Raw genomic sequence first — 20838 nt, 5'->3', positions numbered from 1 at the left:
GCTTGTGACCTGGAATTTGTGTTTTTTTCTCTGACACACCACAAATTTCAAAAGTAATTTCAGGGGGAAAAGTGTGATGGGCCTTCGTTTTTATTTGGGTGATTTCCCCCTCCTTGCCACGTCAGACACTTGGCTGTGAGATATAATGCAGGTGCCTTTCTGTGACTCATGGATGCTAATAAAACGTCCTGCTGGCTGCTTCTCATATAGCCATCAGTGAAGCTGTCCAGGTGAATCTGTGCCCATCCCCACATCACAGACAGGGCCTGTGTCAGATGACGCAGGAGGCATGAAACTGAGAGTGTTGAGCGTGGAGCTCCAATATAGCGTAAGTGCAGGAGAGGCACAGGTCAGCTTCCCACAGTCCTGCATTTATGCCTGCACAAAAAACTTCCCATGCTGTGTATTGCAAACCAAAGATAAACAGGGCTCCCTTGTGAGATATGAGGGCCCAATCCTGCAAGAATCTGAGCACCCCCAATGGCTTCACTAAGAGTCTCACAGGAGAAACCTCCTGTTACTTATCCGTGATTAGTGTATTTGTTATTATTTGAACACCAGTGCCCAGCAAGTTAGGGCTTTAACCCTGTTTAAAAAGCAAAGGAGACAGCATTCACCATGAAAGGGGAACAAAGGTGGAGTTATAGAGAGAGGTATCTTAGCAGCCTTAAAAAGCACACAACAGACCATGCAAACTAATTGTGACCCTATTCTAGATCACCAGTGACAACATTTTCAACGCCTAAACTCACAGCTTATTGTTTGGCCACTCTCACACCGAGCCCTTACTATACAACCGCAATAACAAGAGCACAACTCTATGCCCTTGGCTTAACAGAAATTCCATTCTTTAGTGATAGCATACACCCTAACTCCAAGCTAAGTGCAAACAGGAGTTACCTGATGACAAAATTATACTCAGGGTACTTTAAAAATAAAACCCAGTTTCTTTACAAAAATTAATGTTCGTAATCCATACTCAAAAACATCTGGCCACTTTTTTTAAAGAAAAGACACAATATATTTCCTGCCTTGGCGCTCATGGAAAAGCAATTGCTGCCCTCCCTATAGTACCTAGTCTGAGGAAAGATTTCTCTATATATGCTTTCTGAGTTCATAATTAAAAACAATGAGAGTTGAAGGGTATAAAGTGGGGGAACATAACACAGTAAATAACGGGGAAAAGTGGGGTTCAATATTGGTATATCATAGCATGAACTTCAAGAGGATGTTAAAAGTTATGTCAATTGAAAATATGTCACCCAAAAAAATCCCACAAACATGACTGTTCGAGACCAGTATATTGTAAACAATAAATATTCATATATTTATTTTTATATATACATTTATCTACAAGTAACGTGTGAAGTGTAGTTCTGTTACTTTCAATACATATCACAGATTATCTATGGACAGAATGCAGTGTTTTCTTGCAGTATCCCAATCATTTTAACTACTTGCACAAAAAACCCCCCCAACAAGTCTGTCATGGGCTTCCTACTATTTATATCATCATCAATTTGGCCTTGATAGTTTTTGCTGAACTAGTACAGGGATTTACAAGGAAACTCCAGGGAGCATACAAAGTTCACAGGAAACGAGTAACAATGCTGACTTTGTTAAAACTCAGGTGCACAGAGCTTAAGGAAGCGGCTAAAAATTGTACCTTGTGTTCATATATTTGAGAGTTGGATAAAGATTTATTCAGATTCCTTGCATAAGCCTTCCAATCCCTTTTTATTTCACTCTCCTCAGAGTACTTTTATTTCATTTTGTATTTTGACTCAAGCTAATATTATGAACTTATTCACATTGTCCGTTTTAACATCAAGATTACAATTAAACAGATACCTGGGAAAGTTCTTAATCTGATGGATGAGCTCATTGTAATAAACTCTGGTGGCACAAAACACCTACAGACAATCTCTTAGAGTAACCACGTAGTTGACATTTTATTCCCCGTGCTACACTCGTGGTATCTTAGCAAGTTCTATAGTAATAAGACTATCTTGTTCTCAAGATAAAATTTGGTAAACCAGAACTGAGATGTAACTACTTAGATGTAAAGTGGTTTCCTAAAAAATGTTTAGGTATAAAGTGACCGGCTGTGCAATTTTAGGCTTTGTGCATATGTAATGCCAACAGACCCCAGTCGTCAGTGGGCTCGCTCGAACCTGGGACCTCTGGAGCTTAGTGCATGAGCCACTAGTGTATGAGCTAAAAGCCATATGCCTCTTAGCTAAGGCTGTAGAGCAAACTCATTAATCTCTCTCTAAGTGGTCTTGGTGCCACTACATGGGACAGAACACCACACCCAGGAGGTGTGTGGGTTACACATAGCTCCCGGACTCTGTCATTTCAGGTCTTGTATGTTAAGGGAAGTCACATAAAAGGCTGCTTCACCTTTCAGGAACCTAGTAAATACGTAGCTGTATTAAAAACAGCCTTGTGAGCATTTGCACAAATTTATCACTTGGCCATGGCAAGTGTACTGAGTCTTACTCCACTATAGGTCAACATTAGAATGTTCTTCAAAAATCAATCCATCCCATGCTGCCCCCAGAGTCATGGAGAAGCCTGACGCAATATGATGAACACTCACGAAGAAGTAGAAGTTTGAGTTTATCAGGATTCTGACAGCATGCTCTGAGTTGTAGAACTTGCCATATTTATACCTTCTGATTCCATTTGCTGGCAAATGTTAAACATGCAAATTAAAAGGAGGAAAATGACAACTAGGTCATCGGCTGCTGCAAGGATTCCACAAAGAGGTTCATGCATCACGTCAAATCGGGAAGTTAAGCACATGATGGTCCCAAAGGAGCAAACAACAATTCTTAGGAAGAAGATCCAAACGAGACCGCCCAGGGTGAAGATTCCTCTTAAGGCAAGATTTAGGAGTAGCGGCATGTCATAAAGGTAATCTGCAAACTAAATATTCAGTTGCATTAGGTTATGAAGTGATATTATTTTCTCTAACTCTAATACATGGAGCTTTTTTGGTTACCAGATAAGCTTCTAATCAATGTTTTTAGTCTAAAATTTCTTAGTTGCAAGATTTACCTCTAATGTCCAAGTCCAGCTACATTATTCACTTATTTTCCAGGATTCAGAGACAGATCTTTTCAAAAGAGCTCAGCTCCCACTCAGATACCAAAATAAAAGACTAGACTTTCAAAACAATGCATTATGTGTGGTATTGTGCCCTTTGAAAATCCCACCATAACTGCTGTATTGACTGCTGATCTCTTTTGAAAATGTGGGTGCTAAGTGCTTCAACATGTGACTGTATGCTGTTTTGAAAATCTGGCCCTGGCAGCCCAATCCAGCAGTCTTTTCTCAGGCAAAACTCCAGGCATGGGGAGGTAAATATAAAGAGGGACCATAGGACTGAGACCCTACTGGCAATAGCAGGTACTATGATACCAAGATACCCAGTGACCCTTTAAGATAACCAGTTTTTCCATACGGTACAGGCAACCGCTAGCTCCTGCTCCACTCTGTTGCCCTTTTAATATATTAAATTGATAAACTATGTACTGATCCATGCCTGGAGTAAATATACAAGAGGAAATATAATATCTGGATTTTCTCTTGGTCATTGGAATGGTTTAACAAAGTAAGGAAAACTATTAACCTGAAGAAATAACCTCCAGCCCAGAGGCTAAAGTAGGATCTGTAGCCATTAGCAGGCCCTCCACCAGGAGGCAAGGAAGAGCTGCCTAGGGCAGGCAACATATGTTGTCTAGCAAGAAGTGAGCATGACTTATGGAATACATGTACGTCTAGCCTTCATCTTATACAGCCGTCCCATTGCGCATTGAGCCTCCAGACCTGCTGGCATTTTGGCCTCAGTGGATAGTTTACACCCTAGGCGATGTGAACAGCCATGCTGGCTTCACCCCTGAGAGTTTGGCCACATCCAAACAGAAAGATGATAACTCCTTTCTGGTTTTGGATCTGACTTAGAAATGAACCCCTATAGGCAAGCTAAGATCTTGGGGTTCAAAGTTGAGCCACATATTCCAGTTTGGCCCATCTCCAGTTCAGTTTCTTCTCCCTTGCCTAATCTCCCCACTTGTTTTCCCCTCCCTTCCAGAATGACTGAGCAGGGACCTAAGCACGCTGGTCAAAAGCACCTGCCGCGGGGCACCTGGCTAATGGGAACGTTGAGCCTTGCTGTAACTGGCACGACTTCCTTACAAAGCTACAAACAGTGTGAAAACCCAAAGATGGAACTCCTATACTGACAAATTAGTTTGCTCAGTCTCTTTTCACATTGTTCAGTCTCTTTCAACCCACTGCAGCTTGGTACGGGGCTAATTAAGCATATGTAGAGATATCCGCACTTACAGGTCGAGGTTGTCCCGAGAAACGCTTGTTGTAATCTCTGATGTCACGTACAATGCACTTGCTTGGGTTATCTTGTTGCTTTTCACCAGAGGCATTATACAGAAGAATCACCTTCCCAGGGAAAACAAAAATGAGCGTTAGAACTATACAGCTGAATGCAAAGCAATGTGGGTCTTGGAGCAGTAAGAAAAATACTCTTCTGCAATTTATTATGCCTGTCAATATTTCTGTCACAATGACCTTTGCCTGGCTCCAAGTTTCATGTCAGTGGCTCCATTTCCTACATGCAAACCCTCTCCTTCTGAAAGGAGGGTATGTTCTCTCAATATAATGTGCAGCCTCTGGCAAGGGTCAGATGAGGATAAGAAGTTCTGTCTTGGGTTTATGAAATATTTATGCCAGAGATTGAACAACTATGTGGGGGTGGGGGGGCAGGCACATTTAATATTTTACAGCGTTCTCTGATCGGACAGGCTTCAGATGACAGAGGCAAATGACTGTAGTGCCATTCCAGCCTAAATGGGTTTTGAGATGCTAGAAAATAAGAGGCTGTACAAATATTACCCTTGATATCTCTGCTCTTAATTCACTAACTGTCAAAAAGCAGATGTATCGAATAGAAATTACTCTTACTTTTTGTCTGCAGAGAGGACAGTTTATTGCTCCTAACCAGGAGCCATGTTTCCAGTATGTAATTAGACAGGAACCTACAAAAAGCAAAATTGTTATATTAAGGCGCGTGATCTGGAGAATATTTAGGTAAAGCAGATTTACAGGGAGGCCATCTAAGTTAATAGCCCCTTTTCCTCCCATTATATCTGCCTAGACGCCACTCTGAAAAGTGATGGTGTAAAAATGGCACTGCTCCTTCTGTGTATTCAGAGACATCTGCTTCTTTCAGGTGAGACTCTGAAGTAGAATAGGACCTGACTCCAAAAGGAGCCCCATTGACCTCCACAGGGCCACTTTTGGAATAAGGTGCTCATCACCGTGAATAAGGGGATAAGAAACTGCCTCTTAGTGACTAAAAATTTTTTTACTACTCTTTATTGCTGTCATCTCTGTGGAACTGCTGGATTCGTCTCTGACCTCTTCGTCAACAGAATGGGTAAGTTCCAATTGCATGCCCATCGAGGCAACTCTTCTGTCCTTATACTATATCCTCAGTTTCAACTTCACTGAAGACAAAGGGTTGCACAGGTATAACTCAGGCCACAGTTTGATGATAGAGCAATTGCACAAGCGCCGCCGAGGGCAGTATTTGATATAACAGCCCGAAACCCAGAAAGAGCCCAGCTTGACTTTCAGATCCCAGGCTCTGCTTGCCAGCCTGACCGTAAGAAAAAAATCTTTTAACTTGTAAACTGATCAGATTTGATATGAACAGCAGTGAAAATAACTGTGGAACCCCAAAATGCCATTTTTGATTCTCATTTTATAGAGCTGAACTGCACTTTCATTCTCTTTATTCTTAAAAATAACCTGTACCAGCCGGTGGGCACTCATGAGCAACCCTATAATATCAAGTCTTTGGGAGCCCATAATTTAGGAAAAATCAGTAATCATACTTTTTTTTTTAGGATCATGCTTCAGAAGGGTGGCTATCTGAGAAATAATGTTTTAAGTGGTGCATATGAAATCAAGTCTACAGCTATTAGGGATGTTATATAACAGAAATGCTATTAGGGATATTAAATTTGGCCCAAAAGTTTTGGGGTTTGTTTGTTTGTTTGTTTGTTTGTTTGTTTGTTTGTAAGGAAGCCTCACCCCAATTTCTGAAACAATGGCTGCAATGTTTAACATTTGTTTTTGTTTGAGTGCAGTTTGTTTTCTTACAGCCCTTATTTCTTTTTGGCCTGTGCAAACGCTCAGTTTTGAAAATGGACAGCATCTATAGCTAAATCCCCATGTTGTACATATATAGGCAGCCTGGCACCCAGCTCCAAGCTTTAATGTGTGCAAAGCTCAGATAGAAAAAACTTCATGTTGGATGCAGAAGCTGCTTTGGCCCTTACCCTGCACTAGGATCCAGGTGGGCAGATGGCTTTACACATGCCAAGCCCCCCTGAAGACAATCGGATCTCAATGCATGATCAAACCTTAGCTTTCCAATGGCTTTTAAAAAAGCAACCCATGGCAATTAAAAATGTTACCTGTTGAACCCTTTGTAAAGGATCTCAGGAAGGGAAAGACCCCTCTGAAGTTCAGGTATTTGTGTGTCCGTGTGTTTTCATAAATTAGAGCAAATCCTGTTTTAATCAAGTTTGCTACACTTGTTTTTGAGGGAGTTCATGGGGCTTCATTGAAATACTCTGTGGTTATTGGTAATTAGAAAAAAAAATATTGGTTCAAGATCAGGTTTCCTCCTGACTTCCTGAACATATGGTTCAAAATGAAAACTTGGGGACGAACTGTATGAATTACCAATACTAATAAATTCAGACTTTTCTGTAAATCTCCAGTTAATCTGCTTGAAAAGCTAGGGGATGGCCATATTTTAAAAAAAATAAAACTTTGTGTAAGAGTGGGATTCATCAAAGGTGCTCAGCATTGACCTAATCCTGTTCTGATGGAAACCACGAGGCATTTCACCATTGACTTCAGTCAGGGCAGATTTAGGCCTACGATGCACTTTTTTGATAGTCCCACCCTAAAGTTGTATTCATTTAAGACATGAAAAGCAGACATTGTGCAGGGGCCGATTGTATAGAAATACAGGTATTTTACAATATGTGCATGACACTGGGGTGGGATCATGGTTTTGAAGAATAAACGATTATACGGTTGGAGGAAAACAAAGTCTAAGGAAAGAAAGGGAAATAAGTCTGGGGAAGAGGAAAAGACGATAATATTATTCTTCATTGCTATGTCTTTCTCCTCGTTTGAAAAATCTGTATAATGCAGCTTGTCTGATATTATTTGAAACATGGTTTGGGGCCATATATTTTCTTCACATTTATTCTGGCTTGGATTAAATTCAAGATCTTTTTCTGTGTGCATGTGCGTTTTATAAAGCAATGCATGTACACCAGCCCAACCCACAAAAGGAGACTCCTGAAGTATTCCCATACAGACTCTTGTATAGTGGCTGGTTCCTAGGAAGTGCTCCCTGATTTTTATAAATTATTTTTTTGCACTGTGCTTTTTATTGTGAAGATGGAGGTAGTGTTCTTGAACAAGCTGTGCAGGGTGATCTATAGAACAATGATACGTTCTATAACCAAATAGAAAATAAATCTTCCAGCACATTTCCATGCACCTACCCACATCTACTGCTGAGATCTGTTTTCTTTCCTAAGCACATAGTAGTGGATGTGATGATGTCCTAGGAGAAGATGGTCCCACAACTCTCTTCAGCATATGCTTATGGTGTGTCCTTCCTCCCCCCAAACCCCTGCCAAAGCATTAGTGTCTGATGCTTTTATTCTCATTTACACTAAAGTCTCTCTATACTGTTCTGGTACTGTCAAAGGAGCTTAAATCTTGTAATTTAAATGTACTTTGCATCTGCTTTAAGACCCCTTTACGCAGCCAGAGCAGAATAGTTGCACAATGTTTTTTGCCTGTGCAAAAGTGGAAGTACATCATGAAATCAGTTCATAGATGGTTCCAGTTTATACCAGCATCACTCCTTTGATGTCAATTTTTACATCAGCATAAAAATTCAGTTAAGCACTGAGGAATTACCCTGGTATTTAAACTTTTTTCCCCCTCTACTTTAAAAAAAATAGGAAAATATAAAAGCTTGTAGTTATGTAACATTAAGGTTACCATTTTACACACTCCTAAGTCAAGACATCCAGAAGTTAAGGCTCTCCTAGTAACCTTAACTCACCTCATGGCACATATTAGGCCGGATTCTGATCTCTCTTACTCCAATTTTATACCAGTGTAAATGTGACCAGAACAATCCCATTGAGATTTGTGGATTTTAAAAGTATACCCATAGAGAGACCAATTGTTCTCTTAGATATATGGGTGTAATTCAAGCTGACTTCCATGGGAGCTGTATAGATGGATCTGAGATCAAAATTGGACCCCATATGTGCAATGTATGTGACATTATAAATTAACATTATCAGTTGATCTTTACATTTCTTAGCTTCTTCATGTTTAAAGTCATAACCTTAACAGTATAGGAATGCGGTATTTGTACTCTTTGTTTTTGCATAAATATTACAATCTGTATTTACTACCCTTTTGTGCATCCCATGGACTCCACTGGAACTGATCAATATAAGACTGGCTACAGAGGTATCTGTTGCCTGTTTATTGCCTCAAGACTTTATGGGTATTTCAAACCTTTTCACCGCCTCATACATGTAAAGGCAGTGGGCAAATGTTATTGCTGATTTTTCTAGTGATTTCAAATTAACAAAGATGGGCATGATCCTACTCCCAGTGGCAGAACTGCCATGGATTCAGTGGGCTCACGCTTGGGCCCACAAGTACACACACATCCTGAGATTTCAGTAATGTGTGTGGTGTACATACTCATTTACACAAGCACTGTGCATGCTAATCTGGAAAACTTACCACAAAACGTATGTCCACAATTGGTTTCTACTGGGAAAGTAGCTGTATGGAGGCAGATTGGGCAGCTTAAATCACTGTGATAAGGAGGTTGCCAATGTCTGAGAGCTTCCTAAAGGAGAAAAAAAATCAAACATTTCTAGTAGATGCATATTTTGATTGACATATTCAGTTTATTAATAATTATTAATAGCACATTTCATCTTCAAACAGCTTCATAATCATTCACTACACAAGAAGCCATGTGAGGAATCATCTCCACACAACAGATGGGGAAAATGAGGCACGCAGAAGTTAAGTGACTTGTCCACTGCCAGAGATGGGATCAGTGTCAGAGGTAGAATTAGAAATCAGGGGTTCCTGGCCTCCAGTCATGTGATCAGACCAGCAGATCATGCCTCTTTCCTGGTAGCTCATCATTATCGCGAACTCAAAGCCCTAAATTCTGCCTCAGTAGTCCAAATATTTCTTTGGCCCTCCACTGCCACTATTATTCTCCTCCATCTTCCTCAGCAATGCCCTAAATATATTGGAATGAACTGATTAGGGTGTATGCATACCTAAAAATCAGGCATAGGGTTAATTTTTATTAATTTATCTCTTCCAAGAAAAAAGAGCCAGGCCCAACATGTATTTCTGCAAAACAACTGAGCATGAATCCAGGTATTCATGCCACAGCACAGTCTAAAATTATCAGTTCATTGAGTTAATATGTTTGAAATCAGCACCATCTAAATTAACTCTTTTCTTTGCATGACAAAGATCTGTAACTAAGAAGAATACATTTAAAAAAATAAAATAACAAAACTATTGACAAAATTCTCTTCCTTCTGTAGTCATGCTGTTGTAAATGTGCACAGCATCTTTCTTGTACATGCTTTGTGTGAGATATGAATTGCTGCACCCACCACTGAAATGCAGCCACCTCTGGAGAGGGATAACCGCACACAGCAACATAGCGAAGTCTCATGTACCACAGTCATTTGAGTGACAAAATAATTTAAGATAGAATGTTGATTACCCCATTGGAATTTGTCCAAGTCACTGGGAACAACTGTTCTCTTGAAAAAATTACTATGGGTGTTTTAAGTGGTGAGGCTCTCAGTTTCACCTCTCATCAGAGCAGACCTCTCCAGAAGCATAGACCACCTTAACGTTCTGGAATGATGCTAGTTCAGCAGTATCTAGAAGGAAGACTATCACCTGATGAAAATCCATCCCCACTTCATGGAGCAATCTGGGTTTCCCTTAAAGATCTCCTATCGAAGCACTGACCAGGTTGCACTCTGCTTAGCTGCTGAGATACTGACAACACAGAAGCCCAAGGTAGGGGAAATGGAATGACAAACAACTGCAGCAGCCCTGAAAAATGACCTCATGGTAAACAGATTTTAACTCAATGTGACTTAAAAAACACGTGGCACAGCACATTAACATATCCCAGCTCCCAACGTGGTTCATGGGGGATACTTGTAAGTTCTTATCTCATCAAAGTTAGACATAAAGGGGCAGATCCTCAGCTGACGTAAATTGTCACAGCTCCATTGATGGAACGATGACAGCTGAGGATCTGCCCCAGAGACCATAGCCTTTGTTTACACGTGTTGCATATTTTACCTAATTGGATTATGTATCAGCCTTCAGTTTGAAAAGTAATAGGGCACTCACTTTTTTAAGCTTTGTCTCATACAAAAACAGAGAGTAAATGTGTTTCTAATTATGTAACTGAGCTATGGAGTCAAGGGAAACCCAGCATTCCCAGACCGTAACTGATGGAAATTCTGAAAAGCTCACCTGACCTCTGGAACCTCAACAAGTGTAAACTGCTTTGGTATTTTATATTGAAATATGTTTTAAAATAATGAACTTACGATAGGATTCCTCTGGGACAAATGTTTATAGTCTTTTCCCAGATGACTCATCTTCTGCTGACTTAAATTAGCAAACCTGTGAAAAACAGAGTTTATGCCATTGAGAAAATGGTCGATGTTGATATTACTGTGTTGTCATGCAATATTAGTCCTGATTCCTGAGTTGAGTCATTGCACAAATGGGTGCATAAACTCATCAAGTGATAAGCTTTTTTCTAGTAGGAGCTGCCATTAAGTGTAATATCATGTTTAGACACTGAAAATACTAGCTACTATACTCAAGGCATCATGGGAATCACATTTTTTTAAAAATCAGAAAGTCAGATGACAATCTGATAATGATCCCCTCATTATGACACCCCAAGAATATGTAAATAAAGCAAAGGAATTTAAATATAGTGCTACCAAGCAAGCAGTTATTTATCTTCTTGTGATATTTACCTATTGAATGAAGTGAGATGGAAAATTCTCTAACTCCTGCAATCTGATCTCGCCACAATAAGATTAATGTGTTAACTTTCTTGGTCCTGAGCCTGCAAGTTGTTCTTCACAGGCACATCCCTGCACCTATGCAGGCCTCTTGATTTCAAAGGGGCTCCATACGGTTCAGGCACCTACCCACACTGGGACAATTGCAAGATTAAGATCTTATTTTGTTTCATTGTGTATTTCATCCAGTCTGACAAATTTCACATCAAAAGAAAAGGCCAGACTAGAATGGCAGTAGCTTTACTGAGATAAAAGTCCTAATTGAAATTACTGGTTACTCAGAATGCGGAGGGCTTGCAAGATTTAGCCGTATATTGTAATAAGCTGTTTTTATAGCTAATGGAGATTTCCTGCAGTAGAAACAAAATCTAATATCTTTCCATGGATATGCATCTTAGAAAAGGCCAGCCATGCCCTTTGGGGAGGTGGGTGAAAGTGGGTATGTGTAGGCTTTTAGTAATCCTTATTAGAGTGGCTTATTCAACCCCCTAGATTGTCTTTTTCTTTTGACTTGGGGACTAGGTCCATAGAAATTAGCACATTTTAAATAAACTAAAAGTACATCTGAAGAGCTTTCATTGCTTCCCTGCCCTGCCCTGCCTTTTGGAATTCTTCAGATTGTACAAAATTATCCAGAGGAGGACCACTCTGACCACGGCTACAACGGCTTTGACTTTTTCCTGGCAGAGTCAAAGACTGAGGGCCAGGTTCTGAAGCTGCCAATGGAACGTCTCCAGGTTTATACTGGTGTAAAGATGTCAGAATCCATCCCCAAAGGGTGCATTTCTGATCCTCCACAGAAATGTTTGCACCTACATTCTGGGAAAAAAGGCTGGGGGCTTTCTAGAGAGTGAAACAAGAGAAATCTCCTATTCAGTGGCTACAAAGAGAAGTGTTTGGGTCAGCCAGGAGGGACAGGTTTCAGAGTAGTAGCCGTGTTCGTCTGTATCCGCGAAAAGAAAAGGAGGACTTGTGGCACCTCAGAGACTAACCACTTTATTTGAGCCTAAGCTTTCTCCAAGGTACCACAAGTGCTCCAGGAGGGATAGATTTTGTAATTTTTGAGTGATAAAGTGGTGAGTTCCAAAGCCGGGTAAGAGATTTAGACACTTCGTTCCCGTTACAATTAATTACAATTATACATCTCATATCCCTAAGGCAGGTGGGAAAAAAAGGTCTCAGCCTGATTGCCAAGCAGGTAATGAATTTTATCTTGTCACACTGGGGTTCTGTACTGCCAGAGTTGTACATGGCGTAATTATTTACACAAGATGACTAGATACTGACAGGGACAGACTGAAAAGTACCACTTATAGTCAAAAGGTGGTTTTTTATAAAAAAATAATCTATTTAATACATGGGTATAAAAGCACTTTTTCCTATATAAATTTTCTCGTATATGTCTACATGAGATATTGTAAGACTATATACTTCCCTTTCAAAATAGTGGAGTCTGTGATCTAATGAGACTTATCTACCTCTAAGCGTTGTGATCTTGTGATCATCCTCAGACAATACATTCTAGGTAAGAAAAGAGGCTGATTGCTGCCATTTCACAGTTCCTTTCGCAGTGATATTTCTACAAACTTCCAAGGTTCAGTCTAGTTCTATTTATATAAAAATGGACTGGGGTTTCTAGAATGGATCTTAGAAACCAAAGGGGATATCTATCACTGTGAGAAAGGAGGAAGAACTATTTTTGTTGTCATTGAGCAATGGGCTGCTCACTGATCTGCCCCAATGGGAAACAAAATTCCTTTTTGAAAAATAGACAGGCCTGTTCTTGCTCCCATTGAAGTCAATGTCAGCAAAACTCCAGTTGACTTCAGTGGAAGGAGGAACATATCCCAGGTATGGTGTAGTATGTGAGCAGCATTCAGGTACGCCGCCTTTATGCAAGGGCAACTAAAAGCACACCCTTTCCAAACGGAGGAATCTGTGCCCAGTACACTACCCATTAATATAGAAATAAACTGTCATCACTGGGAAAGGAAATCAGTAACTTAACTCATCTCACCCTTCCGGTGGCTCCTCTTCCTCTTTTGTTACCTTTCATTGTCATAGTTAAGAATGAACCCTTTTTAATCAATAGATAATTTTCTGCTGCTTTTGTAGCCCAAAGGAAACCAGGGACAGTCTTGATAAGACACTTGTGTGCAGTGCATGGAAAGATGACTTTAGTCAGTATTTAGTATTCAAGATGTGCTCTTTTTCATTAACGTCACAACAATCCACTATGCCCCCGTGAATGATGCAAAATATGTTTGATGCAGAGGCAAGGTTCAATATTAGTGTTCAATACAAGAATATCAAATAGCTTCCTTATCATAGAGGTATTAACTGCAACCAGGTGAAAAGTCATTTTAAAAAGGTCAATTTACGTTGATTATTATTGCTCACCTCAGTGGTCCTGTGAGATGTTTGGACTCTGCTCCTGGAAACACTGACGGGCATGGATAGCCTTACTCAGGTGAGTTGTCCCACTGAAGTGGCTCTGCTCACGTGAGAAAAGCACCTCATATGTGTTTGCAGGATCTGGGCTGGCTTTATGCAGGGTGATATTTGAAACCACTCACTAAGGGGTCGATTATGCCAGCCATGGGCTAAGGTGGAGTCTGCAAGCTGCTGTGCTGGTGGAAGTGCCTGGGGCACCATAAAGATAATACATTATTGTACTGTAACTAGAGCTCTGCGCTTGGAGGTTTAATTCTAGTCTAAGTGTTTTAGCAGGTTAAAGAGAAGCATCTTCTAGAAGCTGGTTGGATTGCTGTAGTGATCTCTCTTCAAAATGGAAATGTGATCCCAGAATTGGGTAGGTTTCAGCAGTGCAAAGGGCTGTGGATAATGGGGCCAGACTACTCCCATAAAAAGTGAGTGGAGATAAGAGGCATCCTTATCTCTGACCTGAGTCTCCCATTTGTAATTTAAACCATTGGTTTAAAAAAAGAAACACAGCTGCCATCTGTTTAACTTGAACTAAATCCAACATCTAAAATAGGTCCCAGCAAAGGGAAAAGAGTTGGAATGCCGCAAGGGAAATAGTCTGTCACTGAGATGCGCATGTCCTTGTTACTGCAGTCCCCCAGGTTTATCAAACTAATCTACAAACTGAATCATAATATACCTATTAACAGTTAATGCCCAAACCTTGCAGGTTAATTCTTCTATTTGCTAACCCCATATTGCTGCTGGCCCATTTGGTCTTGAAATGTTTATTCTATTTAATTATTTCTATCCCACTAGAAAGTTTAATTTAAAAAAAAATCAGGGGGAAATGATAATTATATTCTTAATCTAAGATTAATTTATTTTTAACACGTGAAAAACTGGTAATGATTGTCTTTTCATTGCTGAAAATTACCAGGAAACCAGGGTCAGCCACCCATTTGGGGGTATACATTAGAGGCAGAACAAGACAATCCAAGGCCTCTCATATGGGTTGCAGATGAATGCTAAGTCTTCTCCCAGAAATTGTCAAAACACAGGGCCTGATCCTCCTCTGACTCTGGTGTAACTTCATTAACTTCACAGGGGTTACTCCCTAATTTATACTGGTGTATCTGAGATCAGAATCAGGCCCAGGATATTTTGTATGGCCTTCTGCGAAGAACTACCACAGTAGAACAAGATGCAGAGCAGTAAATTGTTTAGTGACCATGAGTGGCAAATATACAGTGACAGAGCCTCAGTTGGTGTGAATAGGAGAGCTCCATGTGGGCATCAGTAGAGCTTTGACAGTTTGTACCAGCTGAGGATCTGTCTTACAGTAAACTATTTTCTTAGAGTTTATTATTCTGTGGGGAAAATGTATCTGATATGTGCATTTATTTAATACATTGGGCCTGATTCTGATCTCATTTATGCTGTCATAAATCAGGAATAACCCCATTGATGTCAATAGATATAATGCTGGTATGAGATCAGAATTAGACTCATTACATGATGAAAAATATTTCTGAAAGAGTTAATCACATCCCATAGTCAGCACCATTATTTTTAAATGGCTTGAAGTGTTCTCAGTTATTTGTGTCCTGTTTAAAATGTTCTCTTTATTACAGGTATCTGCATTTTAAAACAGATATTTTAGACCACATAATGATAGCCTACTTAGTCCAGATGCTATGTAAAGTGAGTTTTCACACTATCATGGTTCCTATCTATATTTTCCAGCTGCAAATGGGAAAATTTAGGTTGGTTAGGAATCATTTTATAAGAATAGTCTGGCAAGAGAACAAGCTTGCAAAGGAAGTTGTGGATTTGCCTTGGTTGTAGATATTCAAGGCTTAGACTTGTCACTAGTTAAATGTATCAAACTGTCACACATGGAAACCAAGTTCTAAAGTGCTCTCAGGATTCATGTTACCCCACCTGGTTAGGGCTGAAAGCATTCTATTCTCAAGACTACATAGTAACTCAAAGGTGGTAACTCAAATATTCTGCCCACTTTATAACTCCAGAAGTTCCATTGTGTTAGTGGGGCAGGGTAAAGGGGGATGGTAAAAGAGGAGATTATTAGAGTCAAGATCCGAGAGCAGAATTTATCCTTATTGCTGAAGAGAGAATAAGATATGCTACTCTTAGCACCTCTTGGTGGTAGCATAGTTTCATATCAGAGATTCAGCTTTAACTAAATTAAAATATTGTCCTACACTGCAGTGTTTGCAGTCCAAGTATTTCAAGTTTATGGTAGAATTTAAAAGCGAAATTGACTATAATCTGACCAGAAACAAGATAACCAGTGTGACAATAAATTAGAGGGTTAAAATGTTAGTTTTATTAACTTCAAGTGTTATTTACAGCCTGGACATGAAATCTGATTCTTTAAAAATATCAGCCAAAAATTTCAAATCTATGTGCCTAAAGTTTGGCATGAGAATGTGCATTCAGGTCCTAAAAAGCATGGTCTGATTTCAGTGTTGTTCTACAATTCACCTTGACTTCACTGGGAATTGCGAGTGCTCAGCGTTACTGCAAATCAGACCACAGCTGTTTAGGTACCTACCTACAGACTTAAGTGCTGAACTTTACAAACCTAAGTGAGAAAATTTGGGCCATGATTCTTAATCAGACCATATCCCTTTTAATGGGAAAAAGAGATGATAGTGAGACTATCTAAGTAAAACTTTTCCCAACTGGAGAAGAGCTAGAACTCCTTCTTTATGCTACATGTGCTTGTGACAGCCTTTGAAGACTATTATATTAAAAATACAAAAATTGTACTGGATGTTGATATATAGTGCTTGATGTCAAATCTTACATTTGCTACAGGTGTATATGGGTTGGTTTAGTTGTTCCTTTTCAAAAATTGTTTGGAAGGTCTCCCTTTCTGAAATCAGATCCTTATGTTTATATACTTTTCTCAGAGAGCAAAGTCATGTCCTTAAAGGCCAGATTTTCAAACGAATTCTGCTCCCATTTAAGCACCTAAATAAGGACCAGATTTTCAAAGGTGTTCAGTCCCCAGCAGCTCCCAATAGGACACTTAGGGTCAGATTTTCGAGAGAGCTGAGCTATTTTACAATCTGGCCTCATATTTTGGGGTCTAAATGCAAGCAGAGCTCTTTGGGGAAAAAAACTAGTCTTAACTGTGTGTGCTGAACTATTTCTGAAAATCTGACCCATAGCGTTTAGCTGTTATTGTGCCTTGCATATGGTTAAGAAGAGTGCACACAGGAATTGTGTGAACTAGTTGTTAGAGCATTGAATGGGGAGCCCAAAAAGCTAATCCTTTCTCTGCCTCAGTGCTCTCGGGAAGGTCACTTAACCGCTGAGTTTCACATATGCAATTTTTATTTAATTTGAAGCATGCAATACTTGTTCAACTCACAGGGGTGTTTTAAAGGCATTAATTAAAGTTTGACAAGCACTGTGTAGATGAAAAGTGTTAACTGTTATTAGTGCTTTTTGTTAGGAGCATCTGACATTATTCAGAATTAACATAGACCTCTGAAGTTTAAACTTGCTCAAATTTATGGTACCACATTATCTCAGGGTTAAACCCCTGTGATACATGAGCTGTGGCTGTGTTTAAAGTACAGTGCTTTTAAACCAGCAGCTAGGGATGCACATAAATAATACACTGCAAAAGCTGATTGTACTGTGCTGCAAACAGAACCATAAGTTTCAGCAATTGGACACAATCACTATTTCACAGTACATATTACACCTGGCCACAAGCAAATTAAAAATATTCGACATCCTGCAAGGAAGGAGGAAGTGGTTGGCTCCAAAGTTCCCCCTTTTCAAAAACAGATTTAAGTTTGGGTTTCCGATAGTTAAAATGCTACGGATCTTTTTTACCTGGAACATTTACTCTACTATAAAAGACCACAATAATCATTCTTATGCACTCTTCTTACCTTGGTTCCGAAGGTCTGCATAAAGTATGGCTTAGCATTCCTACTTTTATAGTTGTGTGAAGGGCTTTAATAGCTAGTCAGTCTTCTCTCTTCTGCCAGCTGACAGAGAAGTGTTATGATGTGGGGTCATCACACACAATTCATTAAGGCAGGCTTCAGCTTAGTAAATTATTAACTGGGTTGCCTAATGTCAAGGTTGTGTTAGGTTGTCTAAATTCCACTAAGGAAAGAAACCTCTTTTCAAATAAAGCAACTTAGCTCTTTTTTCAATCCCCCAAGGGTCCCCTAGAATTTTAACGTTTTTTTTTAACATGATTAAAAAGATACACAAATGTAACTGCAATTTTGCATTACTATCTTCAAATATTAACTTGATCAAGGTCATGCACTAGTATTGTGATCATATGATACAGTAGTAGCCTATCTAGTGTGTAGATATGAGATTAGCTAGAGTACTGTGGTGAAACAGGCTTAATACTTGCCAGACACTTGTGATAGCTTAATATTGCATAACTATTTAAATGGATTGTGCAGCACACAGTCCAATTAATCATGTGATTTGGGTTTTTTTGGTCTACAGCAGAAGAAATAATTACCCCGAAGAATTTTAACTGATAGACCTGTAATCTTCATAGGGGATTTGTCCCTTTTTCTCGTACATGCCCCTCAGGAAAAGGTCTAGCTAGTCTAAGAGTACATTTTAATTCCTGTAAGGTTCTTTTACAATTTAATGAGCAAAGCAGAAAAATTAATAAGAAGCTCTATTAAGGGCTCAATCCTGCATAGTGCTGAGCCCTCTGGCGTTAATCCAGCAAAGCATTTAAACACATGCTTGATTTTTCAGCCCTTGAGTAGCCCCCCTGACACTTATGGGGAAAAATGTCAGCAATGTAACAGTATAATGGCACTCACAGCAAAAAATGGTATTTTGAATTGTTCTTGTGAGTGACATTCCTTACAACAGTTTTGATGTGGCAAACAAAGCACTTCCCTATGACCAGATGGGATTAGTGCAATACGCAGCACTCCTTGTTAGTTATTAATCTCTAGGAATGCCCTCCACTTTGAACATTATAAATATAATGATGACAAATTACATACCTGTGTGTGGCTGTGCACATCTACACATACCTGTGTCAGTCTGTGTATAATGTATATATCTATAGTTTGTTATTCATAGCTGTGTGTATAAGATATATGTGAGTTAATTATTTTTGAAAGGTGCCAGACTGACAGCTGTGGAGGCTGAAGTCTGTTTATCTATGGAACAGACACTGCACAGACAATGGCTATGCAAGCTTCCCCCGTGCTCCTCTCCCAATATGCCTCAACTCTGACATAAAGATACCATCACCCGTAGGAATCATGCTCCCAGTTCACCCGTAGGAATCATGCTCCCAGTTCACCCATCACCCGTAGTTCATGCTCCCAGCCCCTCAAATGTCTGCTCAAGCAGTGGGCTCTGTGCTAAGATTGGCAGCAAGGCTGTCAGTTGTTACTGGTTGTGATCGTGTTTCTGAGATGTGGATGCCTATCCACATGGGAACTGGACAAAAACGATCAAAGCCATTTTAGTTGGGTCACAAACTGTGGTCACATTTGATTGCCAGTAACCTGAGCTGGATCTGAACTAATTTGAACGTAAAGAAGAAAGGCTGCCTCTCGTTAAACAAACAAAATGTAAAATAAAATAAAATAAAAATCTTAAAAGAGAGTATGTGAGAAAAAAGAAAAGGAGTACTTGTGGCACCTTAGAGACTAACCAATTTATTTGAGCATGAGCTTTCGTGAGCTACAGCTCACTTCATCGGATGCATCCGATGAAGTGAGCTGTAGCTCACGAAAGCTCATGCTCAAATAAATTGGTTAATCTCTAAGGTGCCACAAGTACTCCTTTTCTTTTTGCGAATACAGACTAACACGGCTGTTACTCTGAAACCTGTGAGAAAAAACAGACTTTTCTGCGAGCGACATTAATTGAAAGTTGCGAGGGCTGAGTGAGTGGTTTGTAACTGCTAATGCCATAACTAACACCTCACAGGCTTAGGAACAGGAATGATAAATTCCTCATTATTTCTTTGGGCAGAAAGGTTTGCTTTCCCCCCTTTTTTGATCCCAGCAGACACTTGGAATTGATAATATTAGAATGGAATTCCTGGTTTCAATTTTCCCTCTTACATTTTCACTTCATTGCTTAGCTGCCGGTTTAGAATAAAATACCATCCTTCCACTAGGGTATAGTTAGAGGCAAGCAAACCTTCATTCTCATTACTACAGAATGTACTCTGAATACATAGATTAGGGACAGGAAAACCCTGTAAAGTGGTATGTATATTAAAACCAAATCAACAGTTAAAACATGACTGCCAGCTGATAACCACTAGGTGGGTAGCAAGCGGGGACATTATGCAAAAACATGCTTGTTTTATTATTGCTTCATCCTCCAGTTTCCCAGCCCTCCTATTTATTTTGTCAACCTGGTGTGTCTTGGCACAAATCTAGATGGTGAGCTCTTTAGGGCACAGTCTACCTTTTTCATTACAGGTTTGTACAGCAGCCAGCACAAAAAGGTCCTGATGATGCTTGATTAGGGCCTCTAAGCACCACCAAGATACAAACAAAAGAAACTAGTGATAACAGTGATGGACTTCTTCTTTTTTACCTTATGGTTTGAGCCTACAGAAACCTATGTGCCTGAGTTATTTTACTCACTTGAGTAAACCAAGGCACTTGAAACCAACAGGACTGCTCACATGAGTAAAGTCACTCCCAGGCAATATCAAGACCTTAGTTCCTACTTTTCTACATCAGGGTTTTTAAATAAGATCCTAGGTAACAAAACTAGGGTCAAAAAGTGTAATAATGTGGAATAACTTGTCCTGGTAATTCTTTGGGTCGAGGTCAGCGCAATGGCAACCAACAGGTTTTATGTTGGAGATGGAGTTTTGTATTAAAGAGCCTCTCATGTGTCCAAGATGTGACCTAGTTCCATTCTGGGAAATGAGAGTGGAGAGTGCTGACTGCTATGTACACAGGCAGGCCTTACAGTATTTTGCTTGAAAGCAAAATCTTAGCTATTAGGGCAGCTATTAACCTGGTTTCCATGCAAGAGCAAAACATGACGTACCAGCTGTCAGTGGAAGTGGATGTTGCAAGCAAGAAAAGTATCCATTTAATTTGCAACATACCAGCCTGCTGGTAAAATCTAAGCAACTGGAGCCTTTGCCATGAAA

The 20838-nt window shown here is 39.8% G+C and overlaps 2 protein-coding genes across 3 annotated transcripts in view; one reads left to right on the top strand and one right to left on the bottom strand.

Annotated features, from left to right (window-relative positions):
* Positions 1 to 20838, top strand: part of FGGY (FGGY carbohydrate kinase domain containing) — a 233195-nt gene that overhangs the window by 208950 nt on the left and 3407 nt on the right. The window lies entirely within an intron of this gene.
* On the bottom strand, positions 1416 to 17703 carry LOC125640757 (E3 ubiquitin-protein ligase RNF170-like). Its single transcript, XM_048859632.2, has 6 exons — positions 17606 to 17703; positions 10758 to 10833; positions 8890 to 8998; positions 4987 to 5060; positions 4354 to 4464; positions 1416 to 2931 (listed from the first exon to the last, which is right to left on the bottom strand). The coding sequence occupies exons 1-6, from the start codon at positions 17641 to 17643 to the stop codon at positions 2626 to 2628; spliced, it is 714 nt and encodes a 237-aa protein (XP_048715589.2). The 5' UTR covers positions 17644 to 17703; the 3' UTR covers positions 1416 to 2625.

Source organism: Caretta caretta, chromosome 8 (genome assembly GCF_965140235.1).
Source record: "Caretta caretta isolate rCarCar2 chromosome 8, rCarCar1.hap1, whole genome shotgun sequence".
NCBI classification, from domain to species: Eukaryota; Metazoa; Chordata; order Testudines; family Cheloniidae; genus Caretta; species Caretta caretta.
Note: the sequence above shows the minus strand (reverse complement) of the source record. Positions and strands in the feature narration are given on the sequence as shown.